Here is an 18,330-nt window from a genome sequence, read left to right as displayed (position 1 = left end):
GGTATGGTTAAAAAACCACTAAAAACCATTTTCGAATTAGAGCGCATTAACCGAATGTGGTTAAAATTCAACCATAAAGCTTATAAAAAATACATCGACTTCAACAACATTTGTAATTTGACATTTATTTACTTTAGCGTTACAACGTTACAATTACTTTCATAATTTATGTTACATTGGTGGTATGTTTGACATTAGGAAACTCACTTAGAACGATGTGTGAAGAAACTCATATCTCAAACACACCACAGTACATATCCTGCAACACTGTGTTCATGCTGTTTTCAGTCCCTGGTTGACTTACTAGTCGATGATTTAATCAAACCAATTTTATTTTTGAGCGAATGAAAACTTGAGATTTTTCGCTCCACTTCCTTATTGAGTTGTGGTTGAAAAACAACCATTTTCTGACAACTCCAGTGTGGTCCTGGTTGAAAACCACACACTGTGAATTCACAAGAAGAATCCATGAGATCAAAAAATGAATTATGCCTTATTGCGTTGTGGTTGAAAAACAACCATTTTCTGACAACTCCATTGTGGTCCAGGTTGAAAACCACACACTGTGAATTCACAAGAAGAATCCATGAGATCAAAAAATGAATTAAGCCTTATTGCGTTGTGGTTGAAAAACAACCATTTTCTGACAACTCCATTGTGGTCCAGGTTGAAAACCACACACTGTGAATTCACAAGAAGAATCCATGAGATCAAAAAATGAATTAAGCATTATTGCGTTGTGGTTGAAAACCAACCATTTTCTGACAAATCCATTGTGGTCCAGGTTGAAAACCACACACTGTGAATTCACAAGAAATACAGTTAATGTAAAAAAAGTCATTCAAGGATCAGGTATATAAGTTTTATTTTTAGGGATACCATCGCCTGGAAAAAGTTCTGCGGAAATGAAGAGCTGTCTAACAATAGCTTCATTTGTGAAGATCACTTTCAACTGCAAGATTTCGTTAACCCCCGGAACCTCCGTCAAGGGTAAGTTCAAGTTTCCCGAGTATAAAGATATTGTAGCGAACGACACAATTATTTGTAAAAAGTTCGGTACATATAACGATCTAGGAAATGTTGAGAAAAAAGTCAAATGACATTGTAAAAAAATTCCCCCGATTGTATATTGCAAAACGGCAGTACATTGAATATGGCTTTAAATTATGTTACTGGTTTAGAACTCTTAAATCAGAAGAATGGACGAGATTATATGTAACTTTGAGGCTACCGTAGTTTCGAATAATAAACTTAAACTACAAAGTTTTGATGAATAAACTGTTTAATCTAAAGTTTCTTAAAACCTTCTCCTAGCCGAAACGTCGCATATGCAGATGTTTGCAAAAACTGAATAAAACAAAAGTAGGGGCTATATTTACAAAATTTGAAATGAATGAAAATCGCAACAACGAAATATACCATCAAGTCTTCATCTACAACAAAAAACCGATGTCAGGTTTTTATTCACTTTTTTTCTCCAATAAATTCTAAAATTTTCCTTTCTCTGAAAAAATTGTGTTACACTCGAAAAATGTCTGCTTTTCCAAATATCTATTTAAACTTGGATACGAAACGAGCCCTTTTACAGCCCAGCGGTTTTCGAAACAATATTTTGGACCTCGAGATGATGCATTTGTAAACATTTTCTCGCAAATTTAGAACAATTTCTAATCAAGTGAGTTGGTTGACAAAATGATGATTCTTGACAAACAGTCTCACCCATCCGAGTTTAGTGATAATAGCTTAGCTTTTCATGTTCTGTTGATAAGTTGAAGATACCAATAAAACTAATTAAGCTTACACTTTATTGTTTCACGCAGAGAAATCGATTGTCATTGAAACAAAAGAAATACTTTTTTAAATCAATGTTCTAGTTTTTTTTTATCTAAACCTTATTTTTTGGTTTAAATTTATTTCTATCAAAATGAAAGAAAATTATATCAAGTTGATATTTACAAATATTGAATTCATTTACTGTTTTTGAAATCAAAAGACAACAGATTCGTGCAAAAATTAATGAATCAATTCTTTAATTTTGATTTAGTTAAAAACAACAAAAACGAGGGAGAAAATTAAAGCGGGAAATTCTAAATATCGTGAAGGATTTTTAGTGAGTTTTCTTTAAATTTATCCTTAATGAATTATTAAAGTTTTAAATTTGTTTGAGGTCAACTATTCAACGACAATTGATTCTAAGGAAGGTATCGAATTGGAAGCTTCGAAATTCTAAGCTGTTAGATAAAGGTACAGACAACCAACCGACAGGTGCAATAATCTTCATGTGTTTATAATCTGATCCGCTTGGCGATGCAGGCTATACTCTTCGGCCCGAGCAGACCACCTACCCAGTGCTTGCGGATCTCCTCGTAGAGATCGTTGAAATTGGTATAGATGGTTTAATTGGACAGATTGGCACGGTCGGAGTTGTCCACTTGGGTCAGAGCAACACAGGTGCAGATCTTGATGGAACACCAACGTTCCCAGTCGGAACTTGTCCTTGATGATGCAGAACTGAATACCCATCTTTCGGCACAGAGCCGGTAGGTAGATGACCAGCTCAATGGAGTCAGCATCGTGAACGATCATCACCAGCTGAGCCTTCTTCTGCTCGACTAGTTTGACGACGGTGTTGGCGCCCTGCCGCAGGGGTTGGTTTTCTTTGCCGGAGGTTCTTCCTTGCCAGCGGCCTTGGCCTCAGCCTTATCCTTCAATCGTTGGATCTTAGCGATCGAGTTTTCCGGCCGGTATATTTCTCGAAGATAAATAACACTGACAAAGTGTTTTACCCGTTTTCATTATTTTTGTTGGTCAAATTTCGAACCATTTATTGAATATCGCACGTGTAATCGATGCTATCAATGGGTATAAAAAAAGAAACGTGAGTTCGTCACATCAAAATCAAAACATAAAACGAATTCACTCACACAGGCATACGCTATTTGACATTTCATGCAACGACAAGAAAATAAAAATCATCTTCGTTTGCATCAAGAGAGTAATGTTCTTTTACCATTCAAAATTCGTTTCGGCTGTGTGGAAAAGTATTGAATTCGATAAATAATACAGTGAAATTATTGCTTATTCACATGAAATAAACTTCATTCAAAATTATAATTTTTTGAAGAATGGATTCATTTTGTATACTAATTACTTAAAGACTATGATTTAAACATAACTTTGAATTAAAACATTTGGTTAAATTTCAACCGTGAAAGTTTTTTATAAACAAGGAGAAATGGATTTGAAACAGACATTTTTAAATGTCTCAAATTCAGTGGATATTTGACCTTGTTTTCCAAAAATTTCTTAGAGAAAAAGTTGAACGGAAAAAGATGGAAAAATTGTCTAAAAAATAAGGCTTTTTAGGCTAATTTTCCCCTAGTCCAAAATAAGGCTAAAAAAGTTTCTGAGGTTATATTTCTAAATCGAAATATAAGTTTTATTGAAACAACCAGCATTATATCACGAACACTACCAGCAGTAAATATGGTTGAGGCTTGTGATATAGCTCAGTTGGCAAGTCTGTTGCCTCCTGAACCGATGTCCGCGAGTTCGAGCCCAAGAGTAAACATCGAACACAGTTGTACCGGATAGTTTTTCAATAACAATCCGCCAATTGTAACGTTGATAAAGTCGCGAATGCTATTAAGATTGTAAAACGACTATAATTGAAACAAAAACAAAAAGTAAATATGATTAAAGCGCAGGCCAATACATTCGTCATATTTATTATTCTACTTAATTTTTTTTGCAAATTGTCTAAACAAGTTCTAATCATTCCAACGATAATGTATTTCACTCCTCAAACCAATCTAGATATTAGCCAAAACAGCTAAGATTGATTGGAATTCAAGTTTTTCAAGGATATAATAAATCATATTATGAAGTTTGTTTTTTTTTTGTCGTAGTAAACTATAAATAAAAAGAATAAGATGAACAATTCAGAACTCAATGAATTATTTAATGCGGACATTATAAATTTCAAACTGTCACTCAGCAGGATAAATTTCTAAATCAAAGCTGAATACCAAAATAATTGGCTCTAAACTAAGGACCGATACAACGTAAGTTTTGTATTTTTTCATCTAAATCGATCAACGGGCATGGTGTGTACAACATTCATTTCTTATCATGATACAGTAAATTAGAGTAAACAGTTCAACATTGAAGACAAAAACCAAATTGAAAATATTCTAAAAAGAATTTCAAATACTCATAGGTGATTCAATCAAACAAGTTTTCATTTGGCTTGTTAATTATCAAGTGCATTTTTTTTTCTTGATGAAGCACAATGGTTTCACGATGCCCCGATAGATGGCGTATGGTTCTGGGCGATTTGTAGTTGTATGGGCTCAACCGCCACTGATCAGTCTGGGTATATGGTGTCTGCGGTATAAGGAAGCTAATTGGGAAAGATATTGTCGCACGATAGTTGAGATGGCCTGATTATAGCTAGTAATTGTTATGGTTCTTTATTGGTTTTACGTCAGCCCATCGAATATAATCCATTCTTTGGAAGATTGAATCTTTTCTTCCAAATAGAAAGCGTTAAGCATTTATAGATAGATATATCTAATTATTTTATTATGAAATCTAAAATATGTATCTTAAAAATTTATTATGAAATCTGAATCTTAAATCTAAACTATGAGTTTTGAATCAAATCGAAATATAAAATTCTAGGTTCTGAGAAAAGTGTCATTCGAAAAGCCAAATAATATTTCTGCTTTCAAGAAACAAACTTGGTTATTTGCTAACGTTTTCAATTTATTGGAATTTTTCGCGAATTTTAGATTTATCAATTCGATTAAATAAATCGTGATAGATCTCCATTTCCTTTCTCTTATATTCACAGTGATTCCTTTCAGCCAGAGGTGTTGGGGCGACCTGGTCTGAGGTTTAAATGATGGAGCTGGCCCAGAGTCCATGCTAGCGTTGATCCAGTACATGGACCCGTACATATATCCTGAACAAAAAGTACGGCAACAAAGTCATCAACTACATTATCTTTTGCTGATCTGTGCCACATGTGCTTTAATTTGTTATCATTCCTGCGGTAAGATACACGCAGCGAAAAGATTTTTTATTTCAAAGGAAAGTGCCGCAAAAACAAAGGATTTTTTCCTTTGATTTTGGGATAAATAAAAATTCCTTTGATTCAAAGGCATTTTCCTTTGTTTCAAAGAATTTTTCTTTTGAAAAATCTTTGAATCAAAATATTAATGCTTTGAAACAAAAAACAGTTTCATTTGATGCAAAGTTGTTCTCGTTTGCTACAATGTAATTTAGATTTAGATTTAAAAGGATTGGTTCATTGAACCATTTTCCTTTTATTCCAATTGGAAGAAATATTTTCTGTTGTCCCGAAGTTCCTATTAGAAATTTTGAATAATAAAAAGAAAGAATTTACATTTTAAATTCATTTTTATTCACAAAATTAACACTAACACTGGTTCACTATAATTTTGATCCTAATTTTTGCCTGAGGGCATACTTCTTGGGCCGCTCAAAGACTTCCGGAAGCAGCTCCGGTTGCTAGCTTTAGTGGTCATCCAACTGGTGATTACCGCTGAAGATCGGGCCGAAGATAATCAGACCGCTGGATTTGGGGCGGAATCTGCCGTGGTCCTGTAATGCAAGAGTTTATATAAAATCTTAAACATTCACTTTTTGATTAATGGATTAACACACACTTACCATTCTTCATCCTGAATCTTCCTAAAGCTATCTCTGATTCACTAGTTTTGATTTTTAACACAACTGGACAAACTTTATTTGAAATTCGGTTCTTGCTCAATCCAAAATATCTTCTAAGTTTAAAATTTTAATTTAAAGAAATTATTCCTTTCTGTTGAAAACAATTTTCTTTGGTTGAAAGAAAATTTACTTTGTTTTTAACGAAATGTGCAATTGAACAAATTTCTTTTGAATCAAAGAATTTGTTTAAAATCAAAGTCCAAAATTATTCAGTTCAACAAATTAATTCTTTCTTTCAAAAATTATTCATTTGAATCAGAACGATAATTCATTGATTCAAAGAAAACAGGAGTTTGATTCAAAAAACTGAATGTTTTGAATCAAAGTCAGTTTTGTTTTGTATCAAAATCCAAGTTTTCTCTGCGTGTACAAGTTATTGTTGTTGAGGATCAACTTTAATATTTTTTTTGTTTTTTTTTGCAAATTATGTTCCAGAACAACGTTAAAACCAAAATTATTGATAGCTTCCGGAACGACATTTCTAAGAACTGAAAATTACGAAAGAATGAGAACAGGGAGGTTTGGAGTACCAGAGACAGCAGCTGATACAGGAACGCCAGCATTCCATTTGGAGCAACTCAAACCGGCCGAATTATGCGCCCGGTAACAAGCTCGTCAATGTTTCTAACTGTAACAAGGACAATGGCAGAAACCCCCCGGTGGGCCAGGGCCAGGAGCCATGCACGGATTCAGTGAGTCTGATTTTTAAAGTCTTTTTATCTTTCAGATATCGTTCAAATTATAACACTCTCATCCAAATTTCTTTTAGATTCTCAACCGCAGCATGTGATGCCATCTACAGGTGGTCCACCTGGGGCTCCTAACAGCAGCACCGCTCCCAGCAGCAATGGCAATTTTTCAGCTCCCCCTACGACGATTCCATCCGAAGTTTTTATGCAAAATAACGCTGTGTCTTCGTGAGCACCTGTTCAGCCTGCACAGGTTCCTGTTCCTGGTGCAACTGCACCAATCGGTGCCACCATACTCAGCGGCAGTGGCTGGCATTCTTGGTGAACCTCCTGTACCTCAGCACGCACATCCTGTTCTCTAAAGATCACTTTTCCCCCAACCAAAGGTGCGTCCGTGACAAAACCAGGCCCAGGAATCGCACCGTTGTTCGAACCGGTTTTGACTGACGTCCCAAAATAATTACAGCAATTGGTACTGATAATTTAGACATATTTATTGCATAAATAAACGAGATTAACCACATATCAAGTTCTGCATCATTCCATTGAAAACATGTCTTAATTTTATTTTCCGAAATGAAATTTACGCATCGGCGAGAAAACAAGGAAAAACTTTCTGTTGAGTAAAATGCACTAAACTTTACGATGAGTTAAATACGCTTAACTTTAGGTTGAGTTTAATGCATTAAACTTAACGTTGAGTCCCTGCACTTTTTGTCCGAGATGCGTACAAAAAAGTGGCGGTTGAGTTTATTATTTTTTGCGTGTGGCCCGCTTAAAGTGCTCGTCCAGCCCCAAGGCGGGTAAAGCTAGGTGTGTTCTTATACCAATGCACGGAATCGTCCATCTTGTGACCCTTGTGACAGGCAATCGTAATCGTAGGCATGGTAGGCGAACAATTCGCTGTCAAAAAGCGCACCGTCTCCACCCCCCACCAATGAGAAACTTTTAGTACCCCTTGCCTACTTTTCCTCAGTATGCACCCACCCTACTGGAGGCACTCTGTCCAGCCCTTACGTCCAGGGGTGTCAGGTGTCCTGATTTATCAGGATTTGTCCTGATTTTCGAGAGACCGTCCTGATTTTTGAAAAACGCTTGAATTGTCCTGATTTTTAAAAAATTGCCCTTAAAATGTCCTGATTTGTCCTGATTTCTAAAAAATATCCAAATCATAACTAAATTTATTGTTAAAGGATCATCTCACAAATCTTAAATAAAATAGTTTAACCAGTTGAACCAATGAGATTCTTTGATTCAAATGACATTTAAATGAGGTTTTTCGATGTTAACTGCAGGCCAACCAAGGTTATTCTCGCTTCAGTTGCATAATTCGAGGCGTCTTCAGCACCTATATTTCGCCTTTAGTTATGCAATCTAAGCAGAACTGCATTTTGTTCCACCAATTCGGTGGTGTCCTGAAAAATCCTGATTTTTTCTTCGCGGTATCCTGATTTTTGACAAAACGACCTGGCACCTCTGCTTACGTCCCCTACCCCTACAAAGATAGTTTAGGGCACTCAACTTAACTCCCCAGTCAGGAAAAATCGCCCGAAATCGGCCCGATTTTTGTCCGTACATCTGCTCGATCGGTCCGAAATCGTATAAGAAATCGGGCCGAGTTTAGTAGAAAATCGTGCGAAAATGAAACACTTTTTCGGACGACGATAAGTTTTTTCAACCAGTTCGAGCAGATCAAATGTCAAAACAAGCGGACCGTTTTCCAACCGAATCTGAACGGTTTTCGAACCGTTTCTGGGCCGATTGCCATCGTCCCTCCTAAATAAAAGACCGATTTCGGACCGAATCCGAACGATTTTTCGAGCCGTTTCTGGGCCGATTGCCATAGCGTCTATCCGAAAAAAAGAACCGATTTCGGACCGAATCCGAACGATTTTTCGAACCGTTTCTGGGCCGATTGCCATAGTATCCATTCGAAAAAAGGACCGATTTCGGACCGAATCCGAACGAATTTTCGGATCGTTTCAGGGTCGATTGGCAGGGATGCCAATAATTCAGGTTTTTCTTGTTTATTTTCGAACACGAATTTTTATTTCTTTTATTTAATGCATGTAATTCGCGTACACAGTCAATTAGAAACTATCCTTAATCATAATTATACCAACATAAACAATATAATAATGGATACTAATTACTAAAAATCAATCATCCGATGAATCATAAAATTAATTATCACTATCCTAAATCATAATTGTTTCAATATAAATAATCAAATAATAAGTAACATTTACAAAAATCCACCATCGAATTTTTCTTCTGATGTTTCTTGACTTTAAGTAAGACTTAATAATATCTAATTTGTCTTGATATGTTTTTTTGTGTTGTTCCAAAATAAAGCTCCAACGCAGTTTGATAAAAAAAACCTAACTTAAACACAAACCAAATAACTAAATAACCATGACTATGGCTATTGAGTATTCATAGCTAACATAAGTTATTGAAAATTTATCTTATCTTTTAATTTACGTAGAATTATGAATAGTTTCCCTGGCAGGCACTTAAATTGCCATTTTCTACTACCTTTGATATATGAGACGAGTCTTACTTTGCGCGAATCCAAATCATTTTTCGAATAGCTTTCATGTAATATAAACTGATGTCCATAATAAGTTTAAAAAAAATACTTATGGTATTAAATATTTGCTGAAATCTAAAGTTAATGCTAACAATTTTTTTAAATGAATAAATCTTTGAGATTCCTGTTATCGTTGTGATACAATTTGTGGTTTCGGATAGTATGTTCCAGTTTTTTCGCACCTTTGGTGTCAGATACCTATCGACATTGAGGCCGAGTTCCTAATGGCTGCAATCACTGCTCTGCTGTTTGACTTCCGGTTAGGATATCATCTATTCTTTTACTCCTGTCCAGATTTAAATCCATCAGTCTTGATTCTTGATCGAACTCTGCTGCATCGCGATAAATCAGATTAGATTGTTCCGTTCGTCGTTGTTCGGAAGGAAACTTCTGTAAATCTGAAAATAATGGAAACATTGTATGAAAATTGTTTATTGAGATATAATATTCAAATTTAGATCAAAATTTAAAAAAAAAATCTTATTTTACAAATGAATGTGAAAAAATTGAAAATTTGCGATAGACATTGATTACTTATTCGAAATATTCCTTTTCCTAAAAGCTATTGATCTTCGTCTATAATTCTTTTCCTCTTTATATTTCCCTATCTATTTCCTGTTTTCTTCGAAAAGTGTCTAAACGAGTTTGGCTTTTTAAAGCTTCAAGGTATGAGCCGTTTCAGTCATAAGAATTCTACGTTACATGAGACAAACATTATTTTATTTATTAATAATTTAAGTTTATCAGTTCAATTATTCATATCGCATGGCCAGTGCCATGTTTCTAATTGTAATACCTTTCAGGTTCTTCAAACTTTCAGCAATGCTATTCAATATCAATGAAATCAATCCGCAACCCGCCTGTCATATAACCAGAATAAGGAATGGCTTTTTACCTACATACATATTCTTTCGTCAAAAAAAATTCTTTTTGATTTCTATCTCAATATTTCAATATTAAGTTGTCGAGTGGTCAGTGAGTAATCCTGATCCTATAACAAAATGAAAAAGGTATAGAGAAAATTTGTATAGTAAGAAATACGTTCGTATGACTTGGCCTTCTATTCATTTGGCCTTATTTTGATTGATTCCTCGCGGCTTCACTGTTATTTGATAACTCAACTACCTAGGATATTATAAAAACAAAAACTAAAAAAATCTCCTAATTGATCAAACAATGAACTTTAAGCTTAAATAGCTTGATTGCTATGTCAACCAAACAACAGAACCGGAAACGTGCCATACTGCTATTGGCGTTGCTGTTCACTAACTGTAATTTTAATAGAGAAACTATATCTACTATATCTACCCGATCAAATTCTACTTTCTAGCTTCTACTTCCATATATAAATTTCAGACCTAACCGAAAAATATGTAGACGAACTGAAGATAAATTCCTTAAAACTTCACAATTGCCGACAATATATTACCTAAACACTTCTTGCTTTTCCGATCTATCGGGGCCCTTCCGGTGCAAACTTGTGTGCGCCATCTATAGTAATGCCGCTCTACCATCTCTTCAACAATGATTCCGTTGTTAGGCCGTTGGGTTGGGTTGTTGGAATATTTCCTAATACAACGCTGTGTTTGATGTTTTGTGTAGGAACGGTAACGCTGTAGGTGGCTAGCCGTGGAAATGTTCGACGAAATCAGTTATTGGAATCGAATAATGAGAGAGGGCTTCTTCCGTTTCCTGGCACTGCTTCTTAAATTTATCTCCTTTATCCTCCGCTTCTACTTCTGGCCTTGATGATTTCCTCACCGGACTTGGCATACTCGGCGTGGAATGTTATTTAAAGGGAAGGGTCTGAAATGAAAATGATAAATATTAATAATGTATTATAAAGATACTGATTAATTGTAGGAGTTTATCGAATTTCCATTGCTTAGCACATACTAAAACTTAACTGCATCAGCGTTCGGGCCTAAAGTTGTGTAGGGACGATCGAACAGGCAAAGGTTCCTTCGGTAGTATCGGTCACCTCGCCCAATGATGTTCATCGATGAGCGTCTGCTCTCGGAAAACATTAAAAAAGCACCTATGGGACTCTACCGACGACTCCTGTCGATTGCAGTTAGCAAGTACTGGTAAAATGAGAAAAATAACGCTATGAAAACAAATGCTTAGAGTAAAAAAACAAAAGATAAAAAACAAAAATAAGAACTACACACTATTAAATTTTTGGTGTAAATTTATGTCAAATTGGATGCATAAAACAGAAGCATCACATTTGACATAAATTTAAAGCATAGAAATAGCAGTCGTGTAAAATTTTCAAAACAGAAACGCTTCGACATCTAAATTTCGACTCATTAGAATGTAAATTTATGTCAAATTAGATGCACAAAACTGAAGCATCACAATTAACACACCTAAAATTAAATTAGCAAGAATGTAATTTTGTGTCATATTGTATGCACAAAACCAGAGCATCCTTTCTGATAAATAATTATGTCGTTTCCAAATAACCATTCGTAAGCATGCCTCGATCTCAAATCTGGAGTTCATCATCTTTGAATACTCATTCGCAAGGTGAATTAAAACATTTTCTCAGAAAAGCCCGTGAGAATTTATTTTTCGATTTTACGATACGATTCAAATTTTTCACGGACGTTTCTGAAAAAAAAAATTCGCCTTACGAATGAAAATTCAAAAATAAACTCCATATTTGTGATCGATGCACACCTACGAGAATTTATAAAATAAAATTGTGTTACGATCTACTTTATCTACATTTTATCTTGCTTATGTTTAACACGGTTTAAGCTTTGTTAATTTGTAATGTAATGTTAACTATAAATCCATATTATAATTTATTCATAAAATTCATAATTTATTCAAATTCCTCAACATGTTGCTTATTTATTGTTTGTTATAATAATTATTTCGATTGACATGTTGCTTTTGATCTTCGTCATTTATTCGACAAGGTAAAAAGTTTTCTTCTTGTGTTTATATTCCCAACGAGTTTTTACATAATGGTTTTTGGATTTTTCAAGCATACCTTGGCTGAAGCCTTTTTTATTATTGTATTTTCTAAAACTAAAAGTTTGTAATTTATGCTGTCCGAAAACATTATTTTCTGATAGTTAAGGACTTGGTCCTTGGTGTAAATCAAACAAAAAATAAAATAGATAAAATTAACAAAGCTTAATTCGTAACACATTAGTTTTTTAAATTATTGGTTGAACAATATCTACAAGATTTTTCTTTCATACGCTATTTGTTCTGCTGGTAAAATAAATTCCAGATGCTTTGAGAAATTGAAAAAGGTGTTCCAAAAATGATCGACCAGATCCATAAAACAATGTGTGCCTACAGCAGTACAGATAATCTTTTTAGTCCTGTTCAAACACAAGGAGTTACTTAAAAATACTTAACGCATTATGTATGGATACTACCAATCCTGGAACATTCCTACATTTGTTAGATGCATTGTCCTGCACCGAGCATCGTATGATGGAACAGGCTTCCGGTAAGCTTAAATAACTCAGGGTCGAGGTCCTGATGATATCCTTCGAGAAATTTTTAGTGAACTGTCGATATCCGGGGTCCAGTCCTTTCGACGTGGGGCAGAACTATGGACATCTGCGGTAGCTCTTCGAGCACGTACTGCTTCCAGCAAGAGTTGTTTGACATCGCAAATATTGTCGGCACTAGCATGGCTGGCGATCTTCACCTAGAAAACATTCCACAACAGCTTGACTGATAACTTCCTTTCCCTAAAAATATGTAACACTTAATTAAACGTTCAATTTTAATTTTAACAAGTTTTTAGGATGAGTTTGATATTTCATTGTTCATTGGAATGTGCATTGGGAAAGAGTGAATTTCGAATGATTGAAACAAGAAATATATCTGGTGTCGATTTTTGAAAAGGGCAAATGCGTCAAATTTGATATAATGAAGTTATAAGCTGAATGAAATAGTACATTTGAAGGCCTGTTTATTTATTGTAAACTGTTATCAGAACCATATTTGTACCTATTCAAAATATTAAGATAAAAAGAATATTATGGCTTGTGGAGCTGTCAAACTTTAAAAGCGTTTTTCTCGAAACAGCGATGTTTACGTAATCGTAAATAAAATCGAAACATAGTTCAAAGTATAAGTAGCTCTGCTCTCAAGCAAAATTGTCCAAACAAAGTCGATTAAGGATGATTGAAATAAATTAAAATATATTTAAATGTTATCTTGAGTTATTCAAAGAAGTGAATAATTTAACGTAATGAATTATTCATTTTTAAAACTAGTCTAATATAGTTACCTTTAAGCATCACGTTATCAATAGCCCTGGTTTTGGAACCGAATACCCGACACAAAATCAGTTTCGAAAAAATACATCGCCGGGCCAAGAGGATGTCGTAATTTTCCGTTTAGGTTCTTCACCGGAAGAATTTTTCTGCGTGGTAGGTCCGTGGTACCAAGAAGGTATTTTGATGCTGGTTTAAGCAACTTCTACTGTATAGTGTTACGTCCGAATTGAATTTAATCGTTAAGTTGTCGCCAAGCTGATTCTGATCCACTAACGACATCGTTTTCCGTTATAAAAAAAAGCGACGAGTCAGTTTTCTCCAGCGGATGTAAGTTTGGTTGCGAGGCAGCAGCAGCAATATCAGAGAGGAATATGTCGAGTTGAACATCCAAACTGCGTCCAAATTGGATGGTTCGTTTTTCGTGAACAGATAGTGTCAGATAATAGATGGTTCTGCTGTTGAGGCAACCTGTTGGATCGAATCAATTTGACAAAAAAATACAAACAAAATAACAAAAAATACCTCTGCTTTTGTAGTGGATGTTGAGTTTGTAGAATATCATGTCGGGAAACGACCACTGAGCGGAGATTTGAAAGGTGTGAGGAACTGAGTAATCAGGTCCGGAACTGTCCGTCGTTCGGTAGCGGCTGGCTGGCCACTCGAGCCGCATACACCCGGGGCAATGAAAAACTATCCCACCTCGTTCGCTCGCTAGCCGCGCTTGCTGAAGCACAGGCACAGTTAGACGTGTAAGGTTGCTCATTTCCGCCGAAAATGTCTCGTGAGATACCGAAACCGGGGTGGAAGAAAAATCCAGTCCAGCCGACTAATCCTGACAACTCAATTATTGCGAATAAATTTTCGAGTTCTTTCACAATTACTACAAAGAACACTCGGATGTAGTGTCTGAAAATGCAAATTAGAATAAATATTTATTGCTGTAAGAAGCACTAACTTACATTCGCCACCAACATTTTGAATCCGTCACTTACTTCCGCACTTTTACAGCTTGGCTCAAATTTTCCCTGACCGACGCCAACGTTGCATAGGTCTCCGGTACTGCTGGATTAGCCGCTGGATTAGCTAAACTTCCGACTCTTCCCACTTCAGCTTACCACGAATTCGACCAGACCACTATCAGCACGATAACACATAACTGGTTCTGTTTTTGTTTACATACTATCAACATATTATATAATTATTGAGAAAAATGCACTCAGAATTCGAATTAAGAAAACTGAATTCAATTTAATTTAGTTTTATTTTTTGTGTATTTTGAATGTTGTGTAAATTTGTCTGTGAAATCGTGATTTGTGTCGTGTAATATTAATGCAGTTCAATTTCAATGCTGTTTTGTATCAAAGTCATAACATTTTAGTTCTGTTGAGAAATCAGATTTTTTCGTTAAATTACATCACATATGATGTAAATAAAAAGAAGCATTATAAAATCACGGAATTTTACAATCGTGTTCTGTGTCATGTATGGGTTTTCTTTTTCAAGCTTTTAAGGCTTCAGATTTTTGGCTGTGTAGATTGGATGAAAAAGATCAGTTAAATAAGTAAATAGTAAATAATTGTGACTATGGTACTAACCATACTTTCCACTTTGAAATATAACACCGAAAACTGATTAAAAGTAATCAAGTGAAGCCGCCACCTCTAGGCGTGTCCGGGATCCGGATCCGGATACGATGTCCTGGATGACATTCCATAGAGCCCGTACCGTGTGGACATTTCCTTGGAAACTTTGTTTGCATGGGTCGATTTTTTCTATGGGGGACGATAATGGGTTAGAAAATAATATAATAAACTTGGATTATTTAGAATTTAAGCAATCAAACATACCTTGCTTTTCATCAAATTATCGCTGGACAATGGCTTCTTCTACTTATAAAGCGCTCAAAGCATTTCTGAATTTAGGAACAGTGGAAATATACAAACTAAAATAACTGCGACAAATTCCACAACAATCACGCGCCAAAACGAAACACGCCACCGGATTGCTGCGCTGCGATTGAAAACTGCTCGTGTTTCGTTTTGTTCGTCGCAGCACTGCAAAAAATATCGTCTGTTTTCGAGCAATCGAGCAGGTAGGCGAAAATCGAACCGAAAACGGATCGAATTTTAACCGCTAGAATTCGAGTGCTGGCATCTCTGTTTTGCAATCGGCCCGATTGAGCAAACCTTCCTGACAGGGTCGCTTTAAGTTACAAAATTACATAACAAAAAAAAGATGCGTACACCGAAAAAACTTTTCACATGAACGCTACGTGAAAATGTACATGGATTTTTGCCACCATGAGAATCACGTGGAACCTACGTGAATTTCAAGTAGCAAACAGAGCTCGCACAGCAAGCAGAATTCACGTACAGCGGATGTAGAAAGGTATTCGTTCAGCTACATGCGATTCACGTAGATTTTATTGAAATATGAAGGTAGTGAGTTTCTTTTCAGTATAAAAATTTTTGTTTCGAATTAGCAGAGGCATTTTGTTATTTCGATAAATTTAAAAACATAACACACTAACTTTTTAAAAATCACACAGCACTACATTTCACTTATTTTCATTAACATCAATATCGCCGGGAGATTTCCTTTTGATGTCTCTTGTTAGCCTTGCCTTTGCGTCCAAGCTGCTCAATTCCAAATCCTGTTTAAAAATGAAAAGATGTTTAAAACAACCACACAACAAAATTTTAATTACTTACGAAAAATCAGCTTCTCCATCACCACGTAATTCCTGTAACAGCAATCACAAACGATTGGATGGAGGCAATATTGAGTACTGTATCCTTTCGCTTAGATCTACGTGAATAAGCTATTCACAGCTACGTGAACGTCACATAGAATGCACCAAACCCTTTTGTACTTGGTGGATCACTGGATTTTCACGTGAATCAAATGTGACCTTGGTTGTGACAGCAAACGGTTATGTGAATTTCACGTAAGGATCATGCGAGTTTGTATTAGCTTGTAAGTGATTCACGTAAGTCGAGCAAAAATTCACGTAATGAGCGCCTACGTGAAAATCCAAGTGAATTTAACGTTTTCTTTTTGGATGAGTGTATAAATGCGTATCACACGATCAGAGGTGTCAGGTGTCCTGATTTATCAGGATTTGTCCTGATTTTGAGAGACCGTCCTGATTTTTCAAAAACGTTCGAGTTGTCCTGATTTTTGAAAGTTTGTCCCTAAAATGTCCTGATTTGTCCTGATTTTCTTAAAAAATTCTTAAATATGATCGAATTTGTAGTTATACTATGATAAAATCCAAAAAATAGGTTATAAAATAGATAAACCCATTTAACAGATGGTAACCTTCGATTCAGATGATATTTGAATGGTGTTTTTCGATATGAACTACATGCCAGCAAACAAGCTGCATACTGTTGTTGCATAAATCAAGGCGTTTACAGCACCTGTATTGCGCCTTTGTTTATGCAATTTAAGCAGAAATCCTAATTATTTTCATGAGTCAAGAGGTGTCCTGAAAAATTCTGATTTTTAACTTCGCGTTGTCCTGATTTTTGACGAAACCACCTGGCACCCTTGCACACGATCACTCTTACGAAAGGTACTTCAAATAAGGCTTATACACGGCATGATTTTAAACTTCAAATCGAAACTTTTTTGGCAGTTTTACGTGTTTTACTCCGTTTCACCTTGCATTACTTCTACTCAAATTGCGAAACAGCAGATTAGAGTGTGTATCGAGACGAATCAGAAGAGTCAGACAGAAGCTCAGTTTTTAGCTGCTGCAGGTTAAAAATTGAATTTTCTAAGTCACCGTTTGCCAAAACTTTAAGTTTCAAATTTCTTAGTAGTTTTACCATAAAAACTATACATTTTCTAAATTTGTGCTTTGAGTGAAGTGCGATTGTGCTATTTTACCGGTTTCGCTAGAACGCGTGAAAAAAAATTCAAGATGGCTTTCAATCAGAAAAATCCTCCATGGCAGCGTAATACCGGGCAAAATATTGCAGGAATGCAGACCATAGTTAGTTTTCCGCAAGGTCAACCGGTGTTCAATCAAAATTTAGGTAAGTTGGAAATCATGCTGAAAAATTGCGTACATATAAAAAAATTGATTTCGTTTCTAGCAGAATGAAAGACTGCCGGTGTGAATGCGAATGTCGGGTAAACTTTTTTCGCGTTGAAGTTCTTTTTAGATAACCTAGCATAAGTTTCACGTTTTGTTTAACTCTGGGTTATTTGTTATTTATTTCTGATCAACGGATCACATGTTGATCCAAATGATTACTTAACATAACCATTTTTAGATTTGAAATCTCATCTCGCCCCTTTATATGTACGTCATTAAACATTTGAACTGGAAAGAAGTTCATTCCGAAGTCGGAACATCCAACACGAAATACCAGTTGAACTTAATATTTAGGTTGATGTCATACTGGGGCAGGGTTGTCAGATGGTTTTTTTTTAATCTGTATCGCCCTCATAAAAAAATCTGTATTTATCTGTATTTCAACTTCAACGACCAAAAACTTCTATTATTGTTTTCTATATAAGCTTATCGTTTAATATGCAATTTGGAAATCAGTTTTAATGGTTTTAACGTATTCATTATTCAAAAATTGACAATTTATGTAACGAACGTTTTTGTCCCGATACCATCAACAACTTAAAGCGCCACTCCCGGAACCCGAGAGGCTGTTGACGTGTGTTTTGCGTCCCGGCTAAAGACTCAAATCAGGGCGGGCTAATAGTTCCAACGTCGTATCTCATTCAACGTCCCCAACCAACTACCGGAATGCGACCCTAATCTCTAAAATAGGTATAAAGTGGAATGCACAACCCACAACTCTGCGACACAATAAAAAATCTCAACCCACGCAACCCAAATCAACAGCAAACGTCAACGCTTCCAATCATAACCCAATCAGGCGGAACATAAGTTGTGTAATTTTACAGCTGTATTCATAGTTTTTGTTCCTAACACCCTAAGTGACGTCACCCAAAATTATTCTCTTAATGTACAATACAATAGGCTTACATCTAGGCTAACCTGCGCAGC

General features: G+C 35.6%; 1 protein-coding gene, 2 long non-coding RNA genes and 1 pseudogene across 3 annotated transcripts in view; 1 reads left to right on the top strand and 3 right to left on the bottom strand.

The window, feature by feature from the left end:
* Positions 1–2,010: 2,010 nt before the first annotated feature.
* LOC129737716 (60S ribosomal protein L7a-like) lies at positions 2,011–2,932 on the bottom strand (annotated as a pseudogene).
* Positions 2,933–8,990: 6,058 nt separating this feature from the next.
* On the bottom strand, positions 8,991–11,136 carry LOC129752080 (uncharacterized). The gene is made up of 3 exons (XR_008738848.1): positions 10,936–11,136; positions 10,469–10,845; positions 8,991–9,437 (listed from the first exon to the last, which is right to left on the bottom strand). It is a non-coding gene; the product is annotated as an uncharacterized LOC129752080 (long non-coding RNA).
* A 2,195-nt stretch (positions 11,137–13,331) lies between these two features.
* Positions 13,332–14,398, bottom strand: LOC129752109 (uncharacterized). The gene is made up of 3 exons (XR_008738852.1): positions 14,288–14,398; positions 13,818–14,201; positions 13,332–13,763 (listed from the first exon to the last, which is right to left on the bottom strand). It is a non-coding gene; the product is annotated as an uncharacterized LOC129752109 (long non-coding RNA).
* A 2,598-nt stretch (positions 14,399–16,996) lies between these two features.
* Positions 16,997–18,330, top strand: part of LOC129752017 (cell division cycle and apoptosis regulator protein 1-like) — a 57,330-nt gene continuing 55,996 nt past the window's right edge. The window contains exon 1 of the mRNA XM_055747810.1: positions 16,997–17,338. Within this exon, the coding sequence (XP_055603785.1) occupies positions 17,224–17,338 (115 nt within the window). The 5' untranslated portion in view covers positions 16,997–17,223. The remainder of the gene's footprint in view (positions 17,339–18,330) is intronic.

The sequence above is a fragment of the Uranotaenia lowii genome, chromosome 1 (genome assembly GCF_029784155.1).
Source record: "Uranotaenia lowii strain MFRU-FL chromosome 1, ASM2978415v1, whole genome shotgun sequence".
Lineage (NCBI taxonomy): Eukaryota > Metazoa > Arthropoda > Insecta > Diptera > Culicidae > Uranotaenia > Uranotaenia lowii.
This window is presented reverse-complemented; position numbering and strand designations above follow the sequence as displayed.